The 22,956-nt window shown below is 41.3% G+C and overlaps 2 protein-coding genes across 2 annotated transcripts; both read right to left on the bottom strand.

The window, feature by feature from the left end:
* Window positions 1–871: 871 nt before the first annotated feature.
* TSPYL4 (TSPY like 4) lies at window positions 872–4,794 on the bottom strand. Its single transcript, XM_086317199.1, has one exon. It carries the CDS (start codon window positions 4,705–4,707, stop codon window positions 3,463–3,465), a length of 1,245 nt encoding a protein of 414 aa, XP_086173325.1. The 5' UTR covers window positions 4,708–4,794; the 3' UTR covers window positions 872–3,462.
* Window positions 4,795–19,071: 14,277 nt separating this feature from the next.
* Window positions 19,072–22,387, bottom strand: TSPYL1 (TSPY like 1). Its single transcript, XM_086317197.1, has one exon. It carries the CDS (start codon window positions 22,279–22,281, stop codon window positions 20,983–20,985), a length of 1,299 nt encoding a protein of 432 aa, XP_086173323.1. The 5' UTR covers window positions 22,282–22,387; the 3' UTR covers window positions 19,072–20,982.
* Window positions 22,388–22,956: the final 569 nt, after the last annotated feature.

The following is a 22,956-nucleotide window of genomic DNA, read 5'->3' as shown; positions in this document are numbered from 1 at the left end:
AGTTCTCCAGGTCTAGAATACACTTCAGCAAATAAAGCTTGCAAATAAGAACTGCATCAAGAGTCAGCAAGTCTGGTTTACCTGTAGGTTTAATCAACAATCTCTAATTCAAATCAGTAATTTGGGGCCATTTATGTCAAAATTTTGTTTAGATGGTTAAAAACATTCAGTGATTCACTTATGCAGACCTTGTAGTATTCGTTGCTCTCTGCTTCAGAGAATGCAGAAGTATTTATCTCCCAAAGCTTCATGTAATAGATGCTGAAAAGCAAGACATTACTGGTAACTGACACTGTGATGTCTGGTATCATTTGCTTCAAGACATTATATTTTATTTTTTCTTTCTTTTTAGAGCACCACACTATTGTAGGAAAAGAATTTAAGTAGTACTTAGAGAATATCCAATGATTAAGTCTTCCAAAAGTCTATCTTAAGCTCATCAAGTAAAGAATGAGCCAAAGATGGGACATAGTTAACATAAATTTAAGTAAAAAAAAAATGACTGTGCAATAGAAAACAGTTCTCCACTGAAAATAGTATTTTAGGTAAGTGACAAAAATCAATACACAGCAGTTCAATTACCACCAAAAACTATGCTGACTGTATAGGAAATATATTTATGAATAAGCATTTGGGCTTTTTTTTTTTTAATTTTATTTTATTTTTAAAATTTACATAATTGTATTAGTTTTGGCAAATATCAAAATGAATCCGCCACAGGTATACATGAGCTCCCCATCCTGAACCCTCCATTTTCCAAGCAAAAATTCTTGGAAGGTGCACTATTGCCTTTTTTAAAGGTTCAACACGATACTGTAACAACTTGATAACTTTAATGATTTTCCAACCATTTATTAGCCTAGACAAAACAGACAGAGCATTATTTATTTTTATTTTTGGTGAAAACAAGGAACAGCAGAGTAACAGATTAATTTTTCCTTTTGAACACACAGGAGAAGACTAAAGTACTATCTTTGTTTAGTTTGACAGAACAATTCTACAAGTTAGGAACATAAGATGTCAAGTACAACAGTTATTACTAGACCAAGAAATATCAAGACGACAAAGTTATGTTTTTCTGTTTGAGAATACTTTCACAAGACAGCAACAATCTGCACAATTTCAAAGATCATATTCAAATTATATTTCTAAGAATAGAGCTATATAAGGAGAGAGACCAGAGCAAGCTGATATATTTGTGAGTAGTCACAAAAGTTTTCATACTGCACAGGAAACGAGCTTGATATTTTTGCACACATTCTCAATTATAAGCAAACAGCAGGCTGTAAATGTCAATTTTGCCAGCAAGCAAATATGGAGAAAAGAATAGGACTTTACTCAGTGAAATAAGGAGCATATACCATTAATTGTCCACATATGCTAGAATACAAAACATTCAGACTTGTATTTGAGTACAAAAATCTACTGGTGAATCCAAGGAGTCAGGAAAAACTGAAGAGAAAACCTAGCATCTGCAAGCATCATCTTAAAGCATCAAACGCTTTCATTCTCCCACCTCTCCTGGGAAAAACCACAGGTGTCTCTCCTTTTACTGCTGACCCTGCAGGAAACTCATTTGGTTTCCTGGGCCTTCAGTTTCTACAGCCTAGGACACCCTCCCCACGGCTCTGTACAGACATCCTATGGGGCAGACTTCACACACCCCCTTACCTCCAATGAGGGAGTCTCAGCAGCTCCCACAAGGAGACTGCAGCCTGTTCCCTCATTTACTAGGTCAGAAGCAGGGAAGGAAATGCAGAAGCTGTGGACTAAGAGCCAAGAAGGCCAAGGTGATACGATGCAGGCCCGTGGGAATTCAGGGGAAAAAAACAGTCCAGAGGACAGGAGTGACCCTCAAAACGCTGCCTTGGTTATTTCTAAGTGGTACGAGGCCCTTCAAAAAATTTCCAAGCTTAGAAAGGTGGAGTGAAACTAAGTTTTTATTACCTTGGATCACAGCCTGCTCTGGGTCTGTCGTGAAGCCCTTCTGTGATCTCCCCTCAGCTTCTCAAGCTAAGGCTCAAGAAAACACCCAGGTTTTGGTAAATGGATAAGGAAGAGTATGGGGCTGTCAAAGTGGGCCCCAAAGAACAATGTCCATAAGCTGGCAATTCACCCTACAGGGTTCCCTTTAAAATGTTTAGACTTTACTCAAAGAAGTGGGGTGGACACATGAGGGCAGAAGAGGGCAGTAAGAAAGCTGGAGTCCAACGCACAGTATCTTTCTCCTGGACACAATCAAAGGGAAAGCAAAGTAAACAAAAAGCCTACTTTGCCAGTTTTGTTTTCTCAGCTGTAACTGTTTTATGAGAAGGAGGAAGAGAAAAGGAGGAAAGCAGGAAAGTGAGAGAGAGAAAGATATATAACAGGCCCCACAGACCAGAAATACCTCTTCCTTGGTGGCCCCATCCTGGCAACTTTGTCATGTTTAGAATGGGTGCAGAAGGGGACACCTAGATTAATGGTGGTTTGTTGGCTAGAGCTCAAAAAGGCTAACTGCTGGAAAGGACCTCCCACCAGCTTTGCTTTAGGCACTGTGATATTATGACTGCCCAACCTGCCTGACAGCCAAGCAGTTTCCAGGTAACCATTTGGCAAGCAAGGGGTGGGTGTTGGGCGGGGGATGGCTCCTGTGTGCTGCCCAGGAGCTTAAGTCTCCAGATAGTTCCTAAAGAGGCAGGGAATGGTGCCTGTGCAAATCTCATCCAGAAGGCTGAGAGCAGGTTTGGGTGGGTATCACAGGGCTTCATACTCACCACCACCTGGTCACAATGCAGAGTGACCAAAGGCATAAGATCAACATAACACAGACACTTCTCATCTGTTACCTCATTCATGCCTAGTAACCACCCACCCGTCAGCTGCTTATTCTGCAAAATAACCAGCAGGGTAGACAGCATGGACCCAGGAAGACAGTTGAAAACCAGTTACTGGTGGCCTGGACTGTTCAGTTTAGGTGTTGGCTGGCATCATCTCTATCAGCTTCATCCTGCAGCAGTGAAACTCAAAGACTTGGCCACAGAGTACATGGGTATCAGGAGGACAGTCAGCACAAAGTATGACGCCCAGCTAAGTAGCTGCAACAGTATATCAAGCTTTCTCGTGGTAGACAACCACTTTAAAAACTGGGAGAAGCCATAGTCAGACAGGGCCCAGAGCATGCAAAAGAAGGCAGTGGGTATCTACAGTATTATGTGCTTGGCATAGAAGCAGTGGAAGGCCATGCACTTGGAACAGTGGAACAGGATGCAGAAGAGCAGGAAGGCCCAGAGGAAGGAGAGCATTGGCATATAAGCAACTATCTTGCCACTGAGTTTTGAGAATTTAGAAGGATCAAAGGACAAAATAATCCAGTGTGAAGACAAAGTACAGGGATGACAGCATGCTGTTGGCTAAGCATGGGTCTGAGAGGAGGTGGGTGGTAGGGGAACTTGTGCAGGAGCTTCTCATACAGGGCAGGAGTTAGCCGGATTGGAACCTGAAGGTCCTGGAGCTCTCCACTGGCTGCCTTGCTGGGTCTCGAAATCCTCTGCGGGGCCCATCACCCATCAGGTAGTATTGGAGAGGATTGGGCCACAGTTCTGCTTTGATAATCTCGGCAATCCTGTCGAATTCTAAAAGGCTGTGGTCTGAGAACCAGTTGAAGAAACTGGGAATAGTGTTGCCTTCCCGGTTCCTGTGGATATGGGACTGAGGATCTTGGCCCCTGTGCCAGCGGATTGGAGTGGAAAGAGACACCACCCGGCCAGAGGATCTGCGCTCATATTCCTTGACAAGCCCCTCGTTTCGGAAGTAGGGGTTGCTCTGAAAGATGAACTTGAATTTGCAGCCTGCTCTGGGGTGTTTAAGCTCCTCCACTTCCAAATTGATCATGTACCTCATCATGTCTTCATCTTGGCCACTGATCATAGGTGACAGCTGCGGGTGGTTGCGAAAGGCAGTGACCCAGAAACCTGGGATATTCTGGATAATGAAACTTCTGCGCTGCATATGGAGCCTCCGCATACGGCCAAACTTGCGCTCCAGCTGAAGGAAAGCTCTGTCAGCCTGGGCATTTACATTTGACAGTTCCTGATCGATGGCCTCCAGCGAATCCATGCAGTTATTGATCTTCGGGGCTCTGGCCCGGGTTTCCTCTTTCGCGCCTCCTACCACCTTTTTTTCCTTCTGTATCACCTTCTTTCCCTCCACCACCTCCTCTGTTACTCCCTCCTTTTCCCCTGCCGCAGAAACAGCGCACTTTTTCGTTGTCATTTCCTTGGCCTTCGCTCTAGGCAACATCTGAGCCGCCAAGCTCCCTGCGCCGCAGGCTTCTAGAGCCTTCTCGATTGCAGGGCTGCGCAGCTCTCTACGCTGACAGCCATTTTCCTGGCTATTGTCGGCTCCCACAGAGGTAGAGGCAGAGGCTGCTTCCAGGCCCTCCGTGGAAGCCGGAGCCTCTTTCTGGCCCGCTTTGGTCGCTACGCGGCCGCGACTCCCAGCAACTCGAATGCGGAGCGCAAGGCCACAGACCGCGGGGTCCTGGGCTGCGCCTCCCTCTGCGGCAGTCTCCAAGCCGCCCTCACCTGTGTCCGCCATCACCGAGGTCGCCTCGGTTTCCTCGCTCTGACACTGCTTGAGGTCCGAATGTCCCGGGGCATGGTCGGGAGTAGCGGGGCCGCAGGTTTTAGCGACAGGGAGGCTGTCGCCCTCATCCAGGCCGCTCATTTTGGCAGAAGTCAGACCTGCAGGAGACCGTCCGCGGTCCTCCGCAGCAGCAGCAGCAGCAGCAGCAGCAGCAGCAGGAGCAGCAGCGACCCGCCCCTCGCACCACCCCTCTTTTCCACAGATGGCTGCTATGGCAACCTGTGACGTCTGGCGGTAGCGTCTTAAAATCGCGCGAGAGTTCGCTGAGCCATCTGATTCTGCATGTCAGTTAAGTGTATTTGATTTTGTTAAGAAATATTATGAATTTTATTAGTCTGGAAGAGTTGGCTTACAGAAATGGACGTAGGCAAACTCAAGCAAGTGAGAACTGTGTGTTAATGTGGATTTCTAAGACTGAATAAACTTCTAAGGTATCTAAACTGCTTTTTTAAAATACTTGAGATGATTTTTTAAAATTCGGAGCAGCTAAAAAGGAAAATTCCTCTTATGCTAAAAAAGACATAATAAAAGATTATTCCAGTAGCCTTACACATTTCAAAGTTTATGTACTTTGGCAAACACCTCTGAAGCAATTGGACAATATTTTCTCTTACCTCTAACTGATGTGAATAGCAAAATGTATTTCCTTACTTAGAAGTGACCCACGCACCTGTAAAAGAGCAAATTCAGCATTTGCGCATTACTGGGAGAAACGTAATCAAAGGGGATTTTAATTGCTAAAAGTTAACCTATTCAGTTCAGTCAGTTCAGTTCAGTGACTCAGCCCTGTCTGACTCTTTGGGACTCCATGGACGCCAGGCTTCCCTGTCCATCACCAACTCCTGGAGCTTACTCAAACTCATGTCCATATAGCTGGTAATGCCATCCAACCATCTCAACCTCTGTCGTCCCTTTCTCCTCCTGCCCTCACCTTGCCCAGCATCAGGGTCTTTTCTCATCAGTCCGTTCTTTTCATCACTTGGCCAAAGTATTGGAGTTTCGGCTTCAGCATCAGTTCTTCCAATGACTATTAGGGCTGACTTCCTTTAGGATTGACTTATTCGATCTCCTTGCAGTCCAAGGGATTCTCAAGAGTCTTCTCCAACACCACAGTTCAAAAGCATCAATGCTTCAAACTCAGCTTTCTTTATGGTCCAACGTTCACATCCGTAATGACTACTAGAAGAACCATAGCTTTGACTAGACGGACATTTGTCAGCAAAGTAATGTCTCTGCTTTTGAATATGTTGTCTAACTTGGTCATAACTTTTCTTCCAAGGAGCAAGTGTCTTTCAATTTCATGGCTGCAATCACCATCTGCAGTGGTTTTGGAGCCCCCCCAAAATAAAGTCTATACACTGTTTCCATTGTTTCCCCATCTATTTACCATGAAGTGATGGGACCACATGCCATGATCTTAGCTTTCTAAATGTTGAGTTTTAAGCCAACTTTTTCACTCTCCTCTTTCATCAAGAGACTCTTTAGTTCTTGTTCGCTTTCTGCCATAAGTGTGGTGTCATCTGCATATCTGAAGTTATTGATCATTCTCCCAGCAATCTTGATTCCAGCTTATACTTCATCCAGCCCAGCATTTCTCATGAGGTACGCAGCATAGAAGTTAAATAAACGGGTGACAATATACAACCTTGATGTACTCCTTTTCCTATTTGGAACAAGTCTGTTGGTCCATGTCCAGTTCTAACTGTTGCTTCCTGACCTGCATACAGATTTTTCAGGAGGCAGATAAGGTGGTCTAATATTCCCATCTCTTGAACAGTTTTCCACAGGTTGTTGTGATCCATACAGTCAAAGGCTTTGGCGTAGTCAATAAAGCAGAAATAAATGTTTTTCTGGAACTCTTGCTTTTTCGATGATCCAACAGATGTTGGCAATTTGATATCTGGTTCCTCTACCTTTTCTAAATCCAGCTTGAACATCTGGAAGTTCACAGTTCATGTATTGCTGAAGCCTGGCTTGGAGAATTTTCATCATTACTAGCATGTGAGATGAGTGCAATTGTGTAGTAGTTTGAACATTCTTTGGCATTGCCTTTCTTTGGGATTGGAATGAAGACTGACTTTTCCAGTCCTGTGGCCACTGCTGAGTTTTCCATATTTGCTGGCATATTGAGTGCAACACTTTCACAGCATCATCTTTTAGCATTTGAAATAGCTCAAAGGAATTCCATCCCCTCCACTAGCTTTGTTCATAGTGATGCTTCCTAAGGCCCACTTGACTTTGCATCCCAGGATGTCTGGCTCTAGTTGAGTGATCACACCATTGTGATTATCTGGGTCATGAAGATCTTTTTTGTACAATTCTTCTGTATATTCTTGCCAGTTCTTCTTAATATCTTCTGCTTCTGTTAGGTCCATACCATTTCTGTCCTTTACTGTGCCCATCTTTGCATGAAATGTTCCCTTGGTATCTCTAATTTTCTTGAAGAGATCTCTAGTCTTTCCTATATTATTGTTTTCCTCTATTTCTTTGCATTGATCACTGAGGAAGGCTTTATCTCTCTTTGCTATTCTTTGGAACTCTGCATTCAAATGGTTATATCTTTCCTTTTCTCCTTTGCCTTTCACTTCCCTTTTCACAGCTATTTCTAAGGCCTCATCAGACAACCATTTTGCCTGTTTGCATTTCTTTTTCTTGGGGATGGTCTTGATCCCTATCTCCTGTACAGTGTCACAAACCTCCATCCATAGTTCTTCAGGCACTCTATCAGATCTAATTCCTTAAATCTATTTGTCACTTCCACTGTATAACTGTAAGGGATTTGATTTGGTCATACCTGAATAGTATAGTGGTCTTCTCTACTTTTTTCAATTTAATTCTGAATTTGGCAATAATGAGTTCATGATCTGAGCCAATCAGCTCCCAGTCCTGTTTTTGCCAACTGTATAGAGCTTCTCCATCTTTGGCTGCAAAGAATATAATCAATTTTATTTTGGTATTGACCATCTGGTCATGTCCATGTGTAGAGTCTTTTCTTGTGTTGTTGGAAGAGGGTATTTGCTATGACCAGTGTATTCTCTTGGCAAAACTGTTAGTCTATGCCCTGCTTCATTTTGTACTCCAAGGCCAAATTTGCCTGTTACTCCAAGTATCTCTTGACTTCCTACTTTTGCATTCCAGTCCCCTATAATGAAAAGGACATCTGTTTTGGGTGTTAGTTCTAGAAGGTCCTGTAGGTCTTCACAGAACAGTTCAGCTTCTTCAGCATTACTGGAGTTTACATATTATATATTGCTTATCCTAGAGTTGTGATCTTAATGTGAAAAGAGTTCCTGCTTCACAATGCCTGTGGGAATGAAGCCAATAAATTTGCCAAAATTTTCTTCTGTGATAATTCACTGAAGGGTGCAAGCCATGATCAACTGTTTGCAGGCACCAGAGTTATTGTCTTAATTAAAATATTTTAAGTAACATTTTTAAAGTTAATGTTAAAATATTTTAAAAATTTTGAGGGGTCAGAATGAACTCATACAACTCATTTGATAATGGTGTCACTACTATCTGTTTTGTTGGTTGAAGTAGAACAAAAAAAAAAAACTTGAATTTTGCATATTTTTAATTAACATCTTAAATTCATATTCAAAAATGACTATAAATTGTGATAGAAATTCCACTACAACCTCAGATTATGATTACTTTCAAATAAGGGTGCAGAAGAGATTTCCAATGAGAAGTAAAGATTTGAGGGGAAAGGATTTCAAGAAAGTCAGCAGTTATATTGACTTTTCTGTGAGGGAAGTAGTGTAGGCCTGGCACAGCTAAGAAGGGAGGTGCTAGATACAGGCAGACATTACAGAGAAACAGCCTGTCCTTCAGCTTCATAGTTTAGCTCACAAAGGTTTTCCAGAAATTACATAAACAAGATATCCAAGGACAGACTTCCAGACTGACTGCTGCGAGCTAATTAGTTACCCATTGAGGGGGGTGAAAAAAAAAGTGCAAACAGGATTCACTCTTCCCAAACTAATTATCTTTCTCTCACCTCTTTCCTCTTCTATTAATAAATGCTGCAGCTCTGACCATTGGGGTGCATGGTACATATGAAATTTTTTTTTAAATTTGTCTCCACTACTTGAAACATCCCTCTCTAGCTAGCTTTGATTATTCCTGTCAATGGAATCATTTTCCATTAATAATAGCCTGCCCATTTGTTAAAACTCCATTCAGGCCTACCTCATTAGATTGTGCTGCTGCTGCTAAGTCGCTTCAGTCGTGTCCGACTCTGTGCGACCCCATAGACGGCAGCCCACCAGGCTCTGCTGTCCTCGGGATTCTCCTGGCAAGAACACTGGAATGGGTTGCCATTTCCTTCTCCAATGCATGAAAGTGAAAAGTGAAACGGAAGTCGCTCAGTCATGTCCAACTCTTAGCGACCCCATGGACTGCAGCCTACCAGGCTCCTCCGTCCATGGGATTTTCCAGGCAAGAGTACTGGAGTGGGTTGCCATTGCCTTCTCGGTAGATTGTGCGAGGTGTTTTAAATGAGTAAATTTTGAAATAAGAACCCAGGTATCACTGAGAAGTTAACCATGGTCAGACATATATTAATTGGCAAATTGCATTCTCCCATCTCCTATACCTTCCTTAATCACTTACCATTCTATAGCTCGTTACCTTTGCCATCCAGGTTGTACTTATTTATCTTCTATCTTAAACTTGGTTGTTTCATGCAGTTAACTGTCTCCTCGCCCCAGCTAGAAAAGGATGGCAGCATAGTGGCTTCTTCTTTAGCATATACTATATTTACACAGTAGTCCAGTGACAATCTCATAGATTTTAGTGAAATTTGATGATTTGATTTAAATGAAGTTTTTAAAAGGCTTTACCGAAATGAATAATATGGCTATGCTGGTGTTTACAAACTGCAGGTTTGTGGTAACCCCATGTCAAGCAAGTCTATAGGCATCATTTTTCCAATAAGTATTTGCTCACTTTGTGTCTCTGTGTCACATTTTGGTAACTCTTATAATATTTCATACTTTTTCATTGTATTTGTTATAAATATAAAACTTTAATGGATGAGAAGTTGCTTCCCATGGATGAGCAAAGAAATTCTTGAGACAAATCTGCTCCTGGTGAAGATGCTATGAAGACGCCTGACATGACAACAAAGGACTTAGATTATGACCTCAACTTAGTTGATAAAGCAGAGGCAGACTTTGCGAGGATTGACTCTGACTATGAAAGAAGTTCTGCTGTAGGTAAAATCCTATCAAATAGCATTGCATTCTACAGAGAAATTGTTCGTGAAAGGAAGAGTCAATCTATGTGGCAAACTTTATTGTTGTCTCCTTTCAAGAAATTGCCACAGCCACCCAGCCTTCAGCAACCACCACCAGGATCAGTCATCAGCTATTAAGGCAAAATCGTTCACTGGCAAAAAAAAAAAAAAAAAATTTATAACTCATTGAAGGCACATATGATGGTTAGCATTTGTTTAAATCAGACTATTTTTAAATTAAAGTATGCTTATTTTTTGATAGAGTGCTATTTCATACCAAAGACTACAGTATAAACATAATTTTGTATATACTGAGAAGAAAAAGAAAAAGTCTTAAGACTTAAGATACTCACTTTATTGCGGTGGTCTGGAACTGAACCCAAAATACCTCCAAGGTTTGCCTGTATATATTCATCGTGCAGATACATGCATGCTCATTCGTATTTGACTCTCTGCGACCCCATGAACTGTAGCCCTCCAGGCTCCTCTGTCCATGGAATTCTCCAGGCAAGAATACTGGAGTGGGTTGCCATCCCCCTTTCTGGGGTATCTTCCTGACCCAGGGATCAAACCCACATCTGGCAGGTGGATTCTTTACCACTGAGCCACCTGGGAAGCCTCATCATAGCTCACATTTATTTTGTGTCTTCTATACACCACTTAAACACTTAAATGTGTTATCTCATTTAATTCCAACAACACCCCTGTGAGATGGTAGTATGATCACCTCCATTTAAGTGACTTTACCTCAGAAGGAACTGAAGCAAAGAGAAATTGAGTTGTTTATTCAAGATCGAATTTTGGTGTTGGAGAAGACCCTTGAGAGTCCCTTGAACTGCAAAGAGATCAAATCAGTCAATCCTAAAGGAAATCATACCTGAATATTCATCGGAAGAACTTATGCTGAAGCTGAAGATCCAGTACTTTGGCCATCTGATGCAGAGAGCTGACTCATTGGAAAAGACCCTGATCCTGGGAAAGATTGAGGGCAGGAGGAGGAAGGGACGACAGAGGATAAGAGGGTTGGATGGCATCACCCACTCTGTGAACATGAGTTTGAGCAAACGCCAGGAGATAGTGAAGTACAGGAGACCCTGATGTACTGCCGTCCGTGGCGTTGCAAAGAGTCAGACCCAACTCTGTGACTGAACAAAAACAACATCCAAGGTCATATAGCAGTGATAGAGCCAAAATCTGAATCCAGGTAAACTGACTCGGGAACGAGTACACTCATTCATTATATTATTCAACTGTACACAACATGTAAAATGAGAAAGCAACTTTCTTAGAAATAAGACCATATGGCCATTCAAGTTTAATATTAAATCATCCCCATCTTTCTATTCCCTGCCCCACATCCAAAAAGTAGTGGCTATTGTTGGGAAAGTGCCCAATTATTAAGGGGAGAAACAAGAATTTTGGTCCTCACTCCATGCCTTAAATCAGCCCATTAGATTTAACATTTCTTTTGTGTTATTCTTGTCATTGGTGTTGGAAAGAAGGTGTTCCAGCTCTGCCTTTGGAAATTTAGGCAAGTAAATCAGTCTTAGAATATCTGTTTTGATTTGTAAATGCTTGGGTATGCCTATATTAAATGATGAGGTAGTTGGATGGCTATAACTATAGAATCAATAGTTTCTTGTATTTTTTGGAGATTAACCTCTTTTCCAATACATGATTTGCAAATACTTTCTCCCATTCCATAGATTGCCTTTTCACTCTGTTGATTGTTGATAAAATAAAAGTTCTATATCTTAAAAAGCTTTGTGTCAACATTTATTTGTGTATGTATGTATCAGAGTTTAATTGGCAGTTTTCTTCACAGTGTTAGGGTAATGATGTATCTTACAATGTTTTAGAGTAAATGAAATAAATTGCTTTCAAAAATGCAGTGTATAAAGAATACAAAAATTTTTGTTTTCATATGTAGGATTATAGTAGGTTCTGCTGCTGCTGCTACTGCTGCTGCTAAGTCACTTCAGTCGTGTCCGACTCTGTGTGACCCCATAGACGGCAGCCCACCAGGCTACTCTGTCCCTGGGATTCTCCAGGAAAGAATACTAGGCTTAAATAATAATTTTATTTACATGAATATTCAGCAATGGATTATTCATTTATATGGGGTACTGTCCATCACACTGCAGGATGCTAGCCAGCATTCTTTTTTTTTTTTTTTTAGTGAAAATATGATTTTTTTTTAATTCTAAATTTTATTTTATTTTTAAACTTTACAATATTGTATTAGTTTTGCCAAATATCGAAATGAATCCGCCACAGGTATACCCGCGTTCCCCATCCTGAACCCTCCTCCCTAGCTAGCATTCTTAATGCCCCTGATGAATGCCAATAGCACCCACATTCATTGTAATAACCAAAATAACTGGCAAATTTCCCAGGCATCCTCTAGGGGGAGGTACACAAGCACATTGAGAATCAGTTTTTTTAATGCTTGTAGATGTGGTATTCCCATTCTTGGTCACTAGAGGGAGGAAATAGTTTTTAAAATAATCTATTATATTTAAAATATTTTATAGAACAATTTTAGATATAATAGATGACCTCATTATTTTTTTTTAAAAAAGCAAATAATAAACCAAAATAATAATAACCTGACTAGTTCATCTTTGGTGTTAAAGTTTAAACTGTTCCAAAGAGTATACTTAAGCCAATTTTATAAACCATGCGTTCATTAAAAGAACTACAGCATGAGTTTTCAATGTTTAATGTTCCATATTTTATTAAAATGAATAATAATCTTTTTTAACACTTAGATTCTGTTACAAAATTAAAATTTTCTCAGTCTAGCTTAGTTACGATGATTCCCTGTGACAACGCCCCCACGCACCGCCCCCCCCCAAAAAGCCTTGCTTTTCCCAATTGTAAGTGAAATCAGAGCCAAGTCCCTGACCTGAGAGACCTCATACCTTTGTATGTTGGTAATGATGGTTAATTTTGTTTAAGCTTGACAGGGTTAATTTGACAGATTAAATATTATTTCTGGGTGCATCTGTGAGGGTATCTCTGGAATTAGCATTTGATATTGGTGGACGCAGGAAAGTAGATTTCCCTCCCCAATTTAGGTGGGCATTATCCAGTCTAGGAAGGCATGAATAGAACAAAAAGGTAGAGGAAGAATTTGCCCTTTACTTCCTGCCCAAGTACTTGAGTCTTCCCTTGGACTGGTATTCATACCATCAACTACCCTGGTTCTCAGACCTTGGGACTCAGCTGGGAATTATACTGTTACCAGCTTCCCTGGGTCTCCAGCTTGTAGACGGCATAGCATGAGACTTCTCAGCCTCCATAACCACACAAGCCAATTCCTCATAATTGTCTATTCCTATTGTCTCTATTTCTCTAGCAAACCTAATACAGAGTAAACACACATACATTGAAATCAGACAGATCTGGCTTCATTTCTCAATTGTGCTTACTAGCTGTTCAATTTGCACAGGTCACCTGACTTCTCTGAGCCATGATTTGCTTATATATAATGTGAATATAAAGACACAGATATGATTTGGTATACAAATCATGCTTTCAGTAGCTGTGTCTGATTCTGCAATGCCAATCTGCTCCATCAGTGGGCCTCAGCCTCAAGAAATAAGTTCTGAAGCCCTTACTAAGACCCATATTTCTAGAACTTTGTAAAGGAGAACCTGAATCCTAAGTTTCAAGACATATGATCAGCTTGACACAATGGTTGGGTCTTATCTAGAGCTGAAAGAAATAACCCACTTTCAGCAATACATCTTCACAATAATATGTACTTCCTATTTCTTATAGTTTCCAATTATAGAACAATCATTTAAATGTGAGTATTCTTATTACTTTGATGGAAATTCATCAGGTCTATAAATTAAGCTTTTAGTTGTGCACTTTCATACTTTAAATTTGTTTTCTAATTTTGATGACTGATTTAAAATAAGCTGTATGACATTTTTAATATTTTTCTAACTTTATTTTGAAAAATTTCAAACCCACAAAAATGTTGTAGTAATATTAAAATATTAATACTGCCTTCAAAAAAAAGCAGAGTGATCAACAGAGGTAAATGAAGATCACTAAGTCATTTTCTTTTTTGACAAGGAAATTTGAAAGATAAACACATCTGCTATAACGGACTATATCTGGGAAGAACTGGCACACTTTCCTAATCCCTGTCTGGAGGGGGCATCTTTCCCTAATTCCTTAAGAGGTGCCAAGTATACTTGGGCACCAAGTTCTGATGCCCTAGAACAAAGTTAAACTATACACACACTAGATAATAGATGGATTCATAGTTGATAGAAAGATGATGTCTTAAAGATGCGGTGTGACTCTGAAGGCAAGGTCCTGGGAGGGAGAACCTGACATCATTATAGACTAGATTTGCAAACAACATGAAATTAGGGAGAATTACTCATTAGCAACAATCCTCCACATGTAAACAGGAGAGTAATAGAAAGAAATTTAGTATAGATACATGTAAAGTGTTGGACACAAAATTCAATAAAATGTGGTAAGATGGTGAGCCAAACTCAGCAGCACACGAGTACTTTAAAACTTAAGGGTTTAGTAAAAGGGTAATATTGCTGCCTCAAAAGCTAATAATCTCCAAGGATCCATTTAAAGAAACATACTATTCATAATAAAGGCAGGGGGAAAAATCTCATCCTGTTTTATTTTTGGATGTTATCTCATTCAGTTCCAGGCACCAGACTTTATGAAGAGCACTGGCAAAGTAAATAATTAGCTTACAGAACAGAAAATGAAATGGAAGGAACTGATAGATAGCCAGGTTGGTTAGTGGGGAGCTGAGAAGCATGTTAAGGATGATCTTCAAGTACTTAGAACTCTTTTGTGGAGTCAGGCTAATTCCATTCTGCAATACTGCTGGGGTCAAAATAGGGAGCAATGTGCTGAGAGACAACTATTTGCCAGGCCCTTTGCAACAGCTAGACGTTGTAAGGCAGTGGATTCTGAGTAAATTCAACAAAACTGGGAAAAAAGTTGAGTATTCCCTCATTTGAGGAGTCCAAGGAAAGGTTATCCATGATACTAAATCCTATCTGTACCTTAAAATCTAATTTAATTAGTTTGAGGTAGGGCCTAAACATCAGGATTTTTTTCAAAGCTCCCCAGCTATTGATAATGAACAGTTAGGTTTGAGAAATATTAAGTTAGATGACTACTTGTCAGGATATGAATTAAATGAGAAATTTAAATGAGGCAGGTAAATGGAAATTAATATTTTTTTTATTCATACCATATGCCAGGCATTGGCATTTTCACAATGTAACCTTTATTAACTAATACTTGGAATCTTTAGAACAATGGAACACAGCAAGCTCCCAAACGTTTGTTATTATCCTCTCTGAAACCATATAATCTATTCTCCAAATACATGCTAGGACAATATTAGCTTATAATAAAGATATTATCATCCCTGCATATGGACAAGTAAACTGAGGCTCAGGGAAGGTAGTTATTTTGGTAAATATGCTAAGTGGTAGATTGTAAAACAGTTAATTCCAACTTAAAACCAGCATGCCTTTCCAGTTTAATCAAGTCAATAGTAAAACACTTGTTCATAAAAATCAGGAACTTACCTAAGTGACTCCGCTCTTAATAGAACCATTTCTTCCTGGCCTGTTCTCCAGGAAATTATGTTAAATGCAAATCCTTAAAAAGTAGAGCCAAGTAGACATTCAGTATTTCTAATATAGCCCCAGAGAAATTCTCCTTAAGGTTTTGAGAACCTCTGAGGGCAGAGGCAATGGCTCAAACTCTTCAGAGCTCAATTTACTTCAAGCAAACTTAGAGACAGAACTGTTCACAAGGGAAACACCTCCCATACCGATGAAAGGATATATTATTATCTGTCACTTCTGTACAGTCTAGGACCTCAATTATATATTAATATTGAGGGAGAGGAAAATGGTCCTGAGGAGAGTATGGTCCTGAACATCTCTGATACCTCCTTTAGGCCACATTATGCCCGAGTCTCCTTATGAATGTAACTAGTTTGAATATGCGAATTTGCTGAAGGAACACCCAAAGAATGATACCCCCTCAATGAGACAGTTCCCTAAGGGCAAGGACAACCTTTACTTCACTATCCCATATAATCCTTAATATCCAAAACAAAATAAGTAGTAATTGCTGCAAACTAATTTTCAATACAATTTAGACAACACTAATTTTCTAAAACAAAATACACTTTACAGTAAGGTACAGAGAACATAAAAATATATCATAAATATTAAAAAATAAACTATGCTTCTTCAAGTGGTGAGCATTGGATTTGGTCCAATACTAGATGGGGACTTGCTTTTTCTGTTATAGCCAATTGTTAAAATTTGGAGATAAACAATATGATTAATGACTGAAATTGTTTTCTGAGCTTCATGTACATCTGTACACCAAAAAATACAGAACATTTCATTCTAGAAAAATAGGAAGCTGCAGGTCCTAAATGTTGTTATACACTACTTTAAATAACCAATATAACTGTCAGTGCAGATTTGGCACTCAACATCTTTCCTACATACCCCAAATCAGTTTTACACAGTACACTTTACAAAGTGCTAAGTATGTCTTAGGTATCCAAGAACAAACTGATTAAAGACAGTTCATTTTATCACTTACCCATCAGCTTCTAGCTATAATTTTGTTGTTGTTTACTCACTAAGTCATGTCCAACTCTTTGGCAATCTCATGGACTTATGCCTGCCTGGCTCCTCTGTCCATGGGATTTCCCAGGCAAGAATACTGGAGTGGATTGCCATTTCCTTCTCCAGGGGACTTTCCTGACCCAGGAATTGAACCCATGTCTCCTGCACATTACAGGTGGATTCTTTACCGCTGAGCCTTCAGGGAAGCCCAAGCTATACTTTACACATCTTGAATTTTAGCTAGATAAACTTTGCTCTAAAGTCACAAAGAATTGTGCCGAATAAAAATATGCACCAAACAGTTAATGCTGTTGAACTGTAATGTTGGAGAAGACTTGAGAGTCCCTTGGACTGTAAGAAGATCGAACTAGTCAATCCTAAAGGAAATCACTCCTGAATATTCATTGGAAGGACCAATGCTGAAGTTGAAACTCCAACATTTTGGCTACCTGATGCAAGGAACTGACTTACTGGAAAAGACACTGATGCTGGGAAAGACTGAAGGCAGAGGAGAATGGGACAACAGAGGATGAGATGCTTAGATGGCATCACTGACTTGATGGACATGAGTTTGAGCAAGCTCTGGGAGTTGGTGATGGACAGGAAAGCCTGGCATGCTGTAGTCCATGGGATCACAAAGAGTTATACACGACTGAGTGACTGAACTGAAAGTTACAAAAAATTTCATGGGGAGAAAATGACATTTTAGATATTTTATATATGCTGACATATTAATCACGAAGCCTAGAACCATGCTGTTCTATGTAAAATTTACTGTCAGCCATTTTTAAAAATGTTGTTCAGTTGCTAAGTCATGTCTCACTCTCTGTGGTTAAGTAGGGGAAATTATTAATATATTTTAACCTATCAAAAGTATTTCAATGTGATCAATATAAAAACTGAGATATTTTACATCCTTTTTTTCCACACTCAGTCTTTGAAATCAAGTATATATTTTATCGGAGAAGGCAATGGCACCCCACTCCAGTACTCTTGCCTGGGAAATCCCATGGATGGAGCCTGGAAGGCTGCAGTCCATGGGGTCGCTGAGGGTCGGACATGACTGAGCGACTTCACTTTCACTTTTCATTTTTATGCATTGGAAAAGGAAATGGCAACCCACTCCAGTGTTCTTGCCTGGAGAATCCCAGGGATGGGGAAGCCTGGTGGGCTGCCGTCTATGAGGTCACACAGAGTCAGACACGACTGAAGTGACTTAGCAATATATTTTATACTTAGAGCAGATTCCAGTTTGGACTAACCACATTTCAAGTGCTCAACAGCCACTGGTGATAAGTGACTATTATTAGACAGCACATGTCTAGAGTCTAACCTCTTCTATCTCCAGTGTGACAGTCACCTTAAAAATGCAGAAAACCAAAGCACACAAAAGTTGACTCACAGTTAAGTAATGCCCTGTTAAAATGGCAAGTGAAAAGTTAGTGTTTAGACCGTTTCTATTTAAACATGAAATTTAAGAAAGGCTCTGCAAATTTGTTGACATCAGTTTTACAAATGCCTTAAAAACTGTTTTCTTCTTTCCATTACCTCATCAAAAGTCTTTTCTGGGTACTAAGTTGTTATATCTTTCCATTTGAGTTATTCATTTTGTCATTCAATAAATATTAGTATTTATCTGGTGACAACTATGGGCAAAACATTCTAAGTAAATGACTTACACCCTACCTCTATTTTCACAAAGCTTTCAAATTAAAGGGAAGGTGTGAAAAACTTGTGAAAGTATATCTCTGTATTTTATTTTACTGTATCACTATGCAGAATTCACTATAATGAATTATTACATGTTATTTTCTAGAACATACGTCCCTACAAAGTATACCAAGTTTATAAAGAAATATTTAGAATAGAAAAACTGTTAAGGCAAAAGTGTTATCTATGACAGGCCTTAAAGGATTTGACACAGAAAGGTTATGAAGTTGAGAAGAATAAACAAGTTTCTAGAGTTGAGAAAGTATAAGGATATAAAAGTATATAACTCCTTAGAACTCTCGGCATGTTTGCTTATTAAATGCAAAAGTGAATAAAAAGAGCCTGAATGACTTGGGGATAAGTGAAAGGGGGATGATGCTACACAAGCTGTTATGGAAAAAAATGAAATCATGAGGAAGAAGTTAAAATTGTTAACATTTTAAATAAAACAACAACAAACCTCCCTGCATGGGAAGGTACAGTAGTGAGCCTCATTTTCTTATTTTTGAAAGTTAAAGTGTTAAGTCACTCAGTCCTGTCCCACTCTTTGCAACCCTATGGACTGTCCCCTGCCACGCTCCTCTGCACATGGAATTCTCTGGGCAAGAATACTACAGTGTATTGCCATTTCCTTCTCCAGGGATCTTCCTGACCCACGGATCGAACCAGGGTCTTTTTCATTGCAGAAGACTCTTTACTGTCTGTGTCACCAGACAAGCCCCTCTTACTTTTGGGAGAACGCCTACTGTATCCATTTAAGAACTTTAGTAATTTCATAACCTGCCATCGCGTAGAACAATTTCTTCATGCATATTTACATGCAGGGTAAAATATAAGAAATCCAGCAAGTAACACGCTTTTATTTTACCATCATGCATATAAAGAAAAACAAATATATCAATGGTACACTTTCAATTTGACAGAGCAGCTTCACAAGTATTTATGCTATTTAGGAAAAGACACATGAATTACTAAGCTGTTAACCAGGCAAATTATCAAGACAGACAATTAAGCCACATATTTTTAGTAGGCTACTTTTTCATGAATACAACAATTTCCAAAGTATTAAGAATACGACAAGAACAAGTTACACAGATTATATTTCTAAGCATACAGTTTAATTATTAACAGAAACAAGCTGAAATTCACTACAGATATTCATTTAGGTGTCTATATCATAAAGAGATATAGCACATTTTCCACATGTTCTCAATTGAAAGCAAAATAAAGCCTGTATAGCTCAATTTTCCCAGTAACCAGAAACCAGGAAAATAACACGATTTTACTAAATACTAGTGAAATAAACCACACAGTACTAACCCTCCTTATAAATTAAGTCAAGTGAAAACAAGAGCAAGCACTCAGTTGCCTTTTTTACAGAACTCTTTTCTAGGTAACGTACTTAACATTCTAACCCCCTTCAATTCTCACGTGTTAATCCTGGGCAAAGAACCTCTTCTCCCATCACCACTGACAGACAAAGAACCTCCTTTAAGACTCTCCATCTTAATTTCAGGCCCCATTTTAACCTGGCTCATTTTTGCCTATCTGTGGTCTGTTCAGTTTCTCCTGTTTTGGGAACCCATCACAGTATCTTTAATTCTTCCATCAATTATGGCCTAGATAGCACTTTTCATTTCATGTCTCCCTTTAAATCCTCTAGATGTTGCTAACGTGGGTGGAGGATGCAGAAGAGAGCAGAAGAAAATAAGAGCTCTGGCAATCTATTAGACAAGACAGCCTGTTCCTTGAAATAATGGAGAGCCAAATTAAAAGACCTGATTTGCACACACTTATGAGCTACCATTTAAGACAGGAGAGAGACAACGGAGGTGTACTGCCACTATGGCACTTAATTACACTCAGGATGAAAAAACGAGGCACAAAGAAGTACCCAGCTTTTGGGTGATTCACTAGAGACTGAAAAAGCCTGGCACTTTGAATGGACACCATCTTTAGGCCAACCTGCCATGAGAAGTCTAACTTGTCACCTCAACCACTTGCCTGAGGGTTCTGGATGATGGGAGCGAAGGAAAGGGAGATGGGGGCGGGGGATGAGGAATAGAGGATAAGTCTTTTGGGAAAAATGGAGGGGTCTTTTGAGTACTGGCAGGAAACCTGGAGATTGTTTACCAGAAACCAGAGTGGGGGTGACAAAGTTCTAGAAGATGTCCATCCAGTAGGTAGCAGTCAAGGGAACAGCCAGTAGCAGGCAGCAATAGTAGGTGACCAGAGGCGCAAGAAGAACAATGGAGTCACATATATCACACAGGCCCAGTGGCCCAGTTCTCCCTTGATATCATTAACACCCAGTTATCTACAGGCTATATGCCTGTGCTGCTGAGTAGGATGGGTAGAATGGCCTCCTAGACAAGTACCTCCAGGTATGAGAGTCAAACTGGAGGCTCTGGGAACAAACAGGGTCCAAGTAGTGCAGATAAAGACTATGCAAATTACAACATCACAAGCTTACTTAGGAGTGGTATGAATCATGGGCCATGCAGCATGTGATATTAATGCAGAAAAGCACGAAGGCCATGTGGAAGTGAAGGAGCATGGCCATGACTGTCTCAATCTTGAGGCTGAGAGAACTGAATGTCCAGAGGAAAAAGGCTCCAGAAATGTCAGAAAAAAGTGGGGTGGGAAGGGGGAGAGGGGTGGTTAGAAGACATATCCGTATCTGTTGCCCAAACGCAGGTCCGTTAAGAGGCGAAATGGGACCTTGTGCAGAAACCCTCCCAATGGCAAAGTTTAACCAGACTGGAACCCAAAGGGCCTGGGGATCTCCACAGGCTCCCTTATTGGGCGACGTCTGGCTCTACGAACTCCTTCACGCAGCAGGTAGTATTGCAGTGGATTTGGCCACAGGTCCTCTTTGATAATTTCAGCAATCCTGTCAGACTCTGGAAGGCTGTGGTCTGAAAACCAGGTGAAGAAATTGCACACGACCTCTTGGTTCCTGCGAATGAAGGACTGGGGTTCATGGCCCCGGCGCCATATGATTGGAGTGGAAAGAGACACTACTCGGCCAGAGGCTCTGACCTCATATTCTTTGACAATCAGCTTGTTTCGAAAATACGGGTTTCTCCGAAAGAAGAACTTGAACTTGCAGCCTGTTCGCGGGTGTCTGAGCTCCTTCACCTCCAAATTGGTTATGTATCTTAACATCTCTGCATCTTGGCCTCTAATCATGGGAGACAACTGGGGGTGGTTCCGAAAGGCAGTGACCCAGAAGCCCGGGATATTCTGAATGATGTAGTTCCTCCGCTCGAGGTAGTGTCGACGCATCCGCCCGAATTTATGCTCTAGTTGTTGAAAGGCCCGGTCAGCCTGAGCGTTCACAGAGTCCAGTTCCAGCTGGATTGCCTCCAGCGGGTTCATGCGGAGATCCATACGCAGGGGCCGGTGCCCCGCCTCCTCCACCACTCTGTTCTCCACCATTTCTATTTCTTCAACGGCTGGCCTCTCCTCCACCTCCATTCCCTGCTCCACTCCCTCCTCCTCCTTCGCTCCTTCCTTCCCCACCACCTCCTCATCCACTGCGACCGAGAAGACGGGGCCCTCTTCAGTCTTCACTTCCTCAGCCTTCGCCTCCGCCATCAAGTCAGACCCCAACTTCTCCGCGCCACAAGTTTCTAGCGGCTTCTCCCGACTCAAGCCCTGCGGCTCTCCGGGCTGACGGCCATTTCCCAGGCTGTCGTCTGTTGCCAGGGACACAGACGCCGATTCCAGGCTCTCCGTAGGAGGCGGAGCCGGCTCTAGCCTCGCTTCGGGCACTACGTAACCGCCATCCCCACCGGCTCGGATCTGGAAAGTACCGGCACAGCCTGGATCTGAGGGAGCAGTTGAGCGTGCGCTTTCCTCCTCTGGAAGCTGGGGTGGTGGGAGCGCGACGGCCTCGAAATACCCCTCACCCGTCTCCGCCATCACCTGTGACGCCTCTGTTTTCAGGCACCGGGAAGGGTCCGGAGCTCCGGCGGCACAGTCGGATGTGGTGAGGCTGTGGGCTTCAAGGAGAGGGGTCCTCTCGCCCCCGTCTCGGCCGCTCATGTCGGCAGCACCCAGATAAACCGAAGGCCAGTGTCTGTTTTCCTCTCACAAGCCGCGCTCGACGAAAACCGGTCGCTCTCACCACTCACTCTCTGATCTCGCGAGTGACTCCGTGAGGATGACGTCAGGGCAGTAGATCTCGATGTGACGCGAGAACTCGCGGCTCCTGGGATGGCTTTACCAGGCTTCCTACGGCCCGAGTGTTTCTGTTAGCTTTATTTTTACGAAATTAATCCGGTGGATTGGTAATTTGATTTACGTAAATATGTGGCTCGCAAGCAGAGGCTGAAGCAGGGAGACCCCCGCCCCCCTCCCTTCCTGGCAGTGCATCTGGAAGTACCTCCAGATTGTTCGCTGGGGTAATTGTAAGGATCCCAGTACTACACTGCCTTCTGTTGTCTGAAAACATGTTTTTATGGTTTTGTAGGCAAGCGGGTAAATCTACTTCCTGTTATTCCATGATGGGCAGGAGCAAAATTCTCTTTAATTTTTAACTAAATTAATAGCAACTTGTTTCCCTTTTCTCGGGTAGTGAGTGAAAATATTCTGGCCTGTAACATCTCTGGGAGAAAAAGCTACTGAACGACTTTTTACCACAAAAGTCATGCATACTGTTCCTTGCTAGCCTTACCTTCGGAGAAGGCAATGGCACCCCACTCCAGTACTCTTGCCTGG

The sequence above is a fragment of the Bos grunniens genome, chromosome 9 (assembly GCF_055505025.1).
Source record: "Bos grunniens cultivar Pamir isolate PY7600 chromosome 9, Bosgru_T2T1.0, whole genome shotgun sequence".
NCBI lineage: Eukaryota > Metazoa > Chordata > Mammalia > Artiodactyla > Bovidae > Bos > Bos grunniens.
The sequence above is the reverse complement of the archived record's forward strand: the minus strand, read 5'-3'. Positions and strand labels throughout refer to the sequence as shown.

What these genes read in the sequence shown, in the direction of transcription:
- TSPYL4 (XM_086317199.1), bottom strand. Translation starts at nt 4,707, where the DNA reads ATGAGCGGCCTGGATGAGGGCGACAGCCTCCCTGTCGCTAAAACCTGC.
- TSPYL1 (XM_086317197.1), bottom strand. Translation starts at nt 22,281, where the DNA reads ATGAGCGGCCGAGACGGGGGCGAGAGGACCCCTCTCCTTGAAGCCCAC.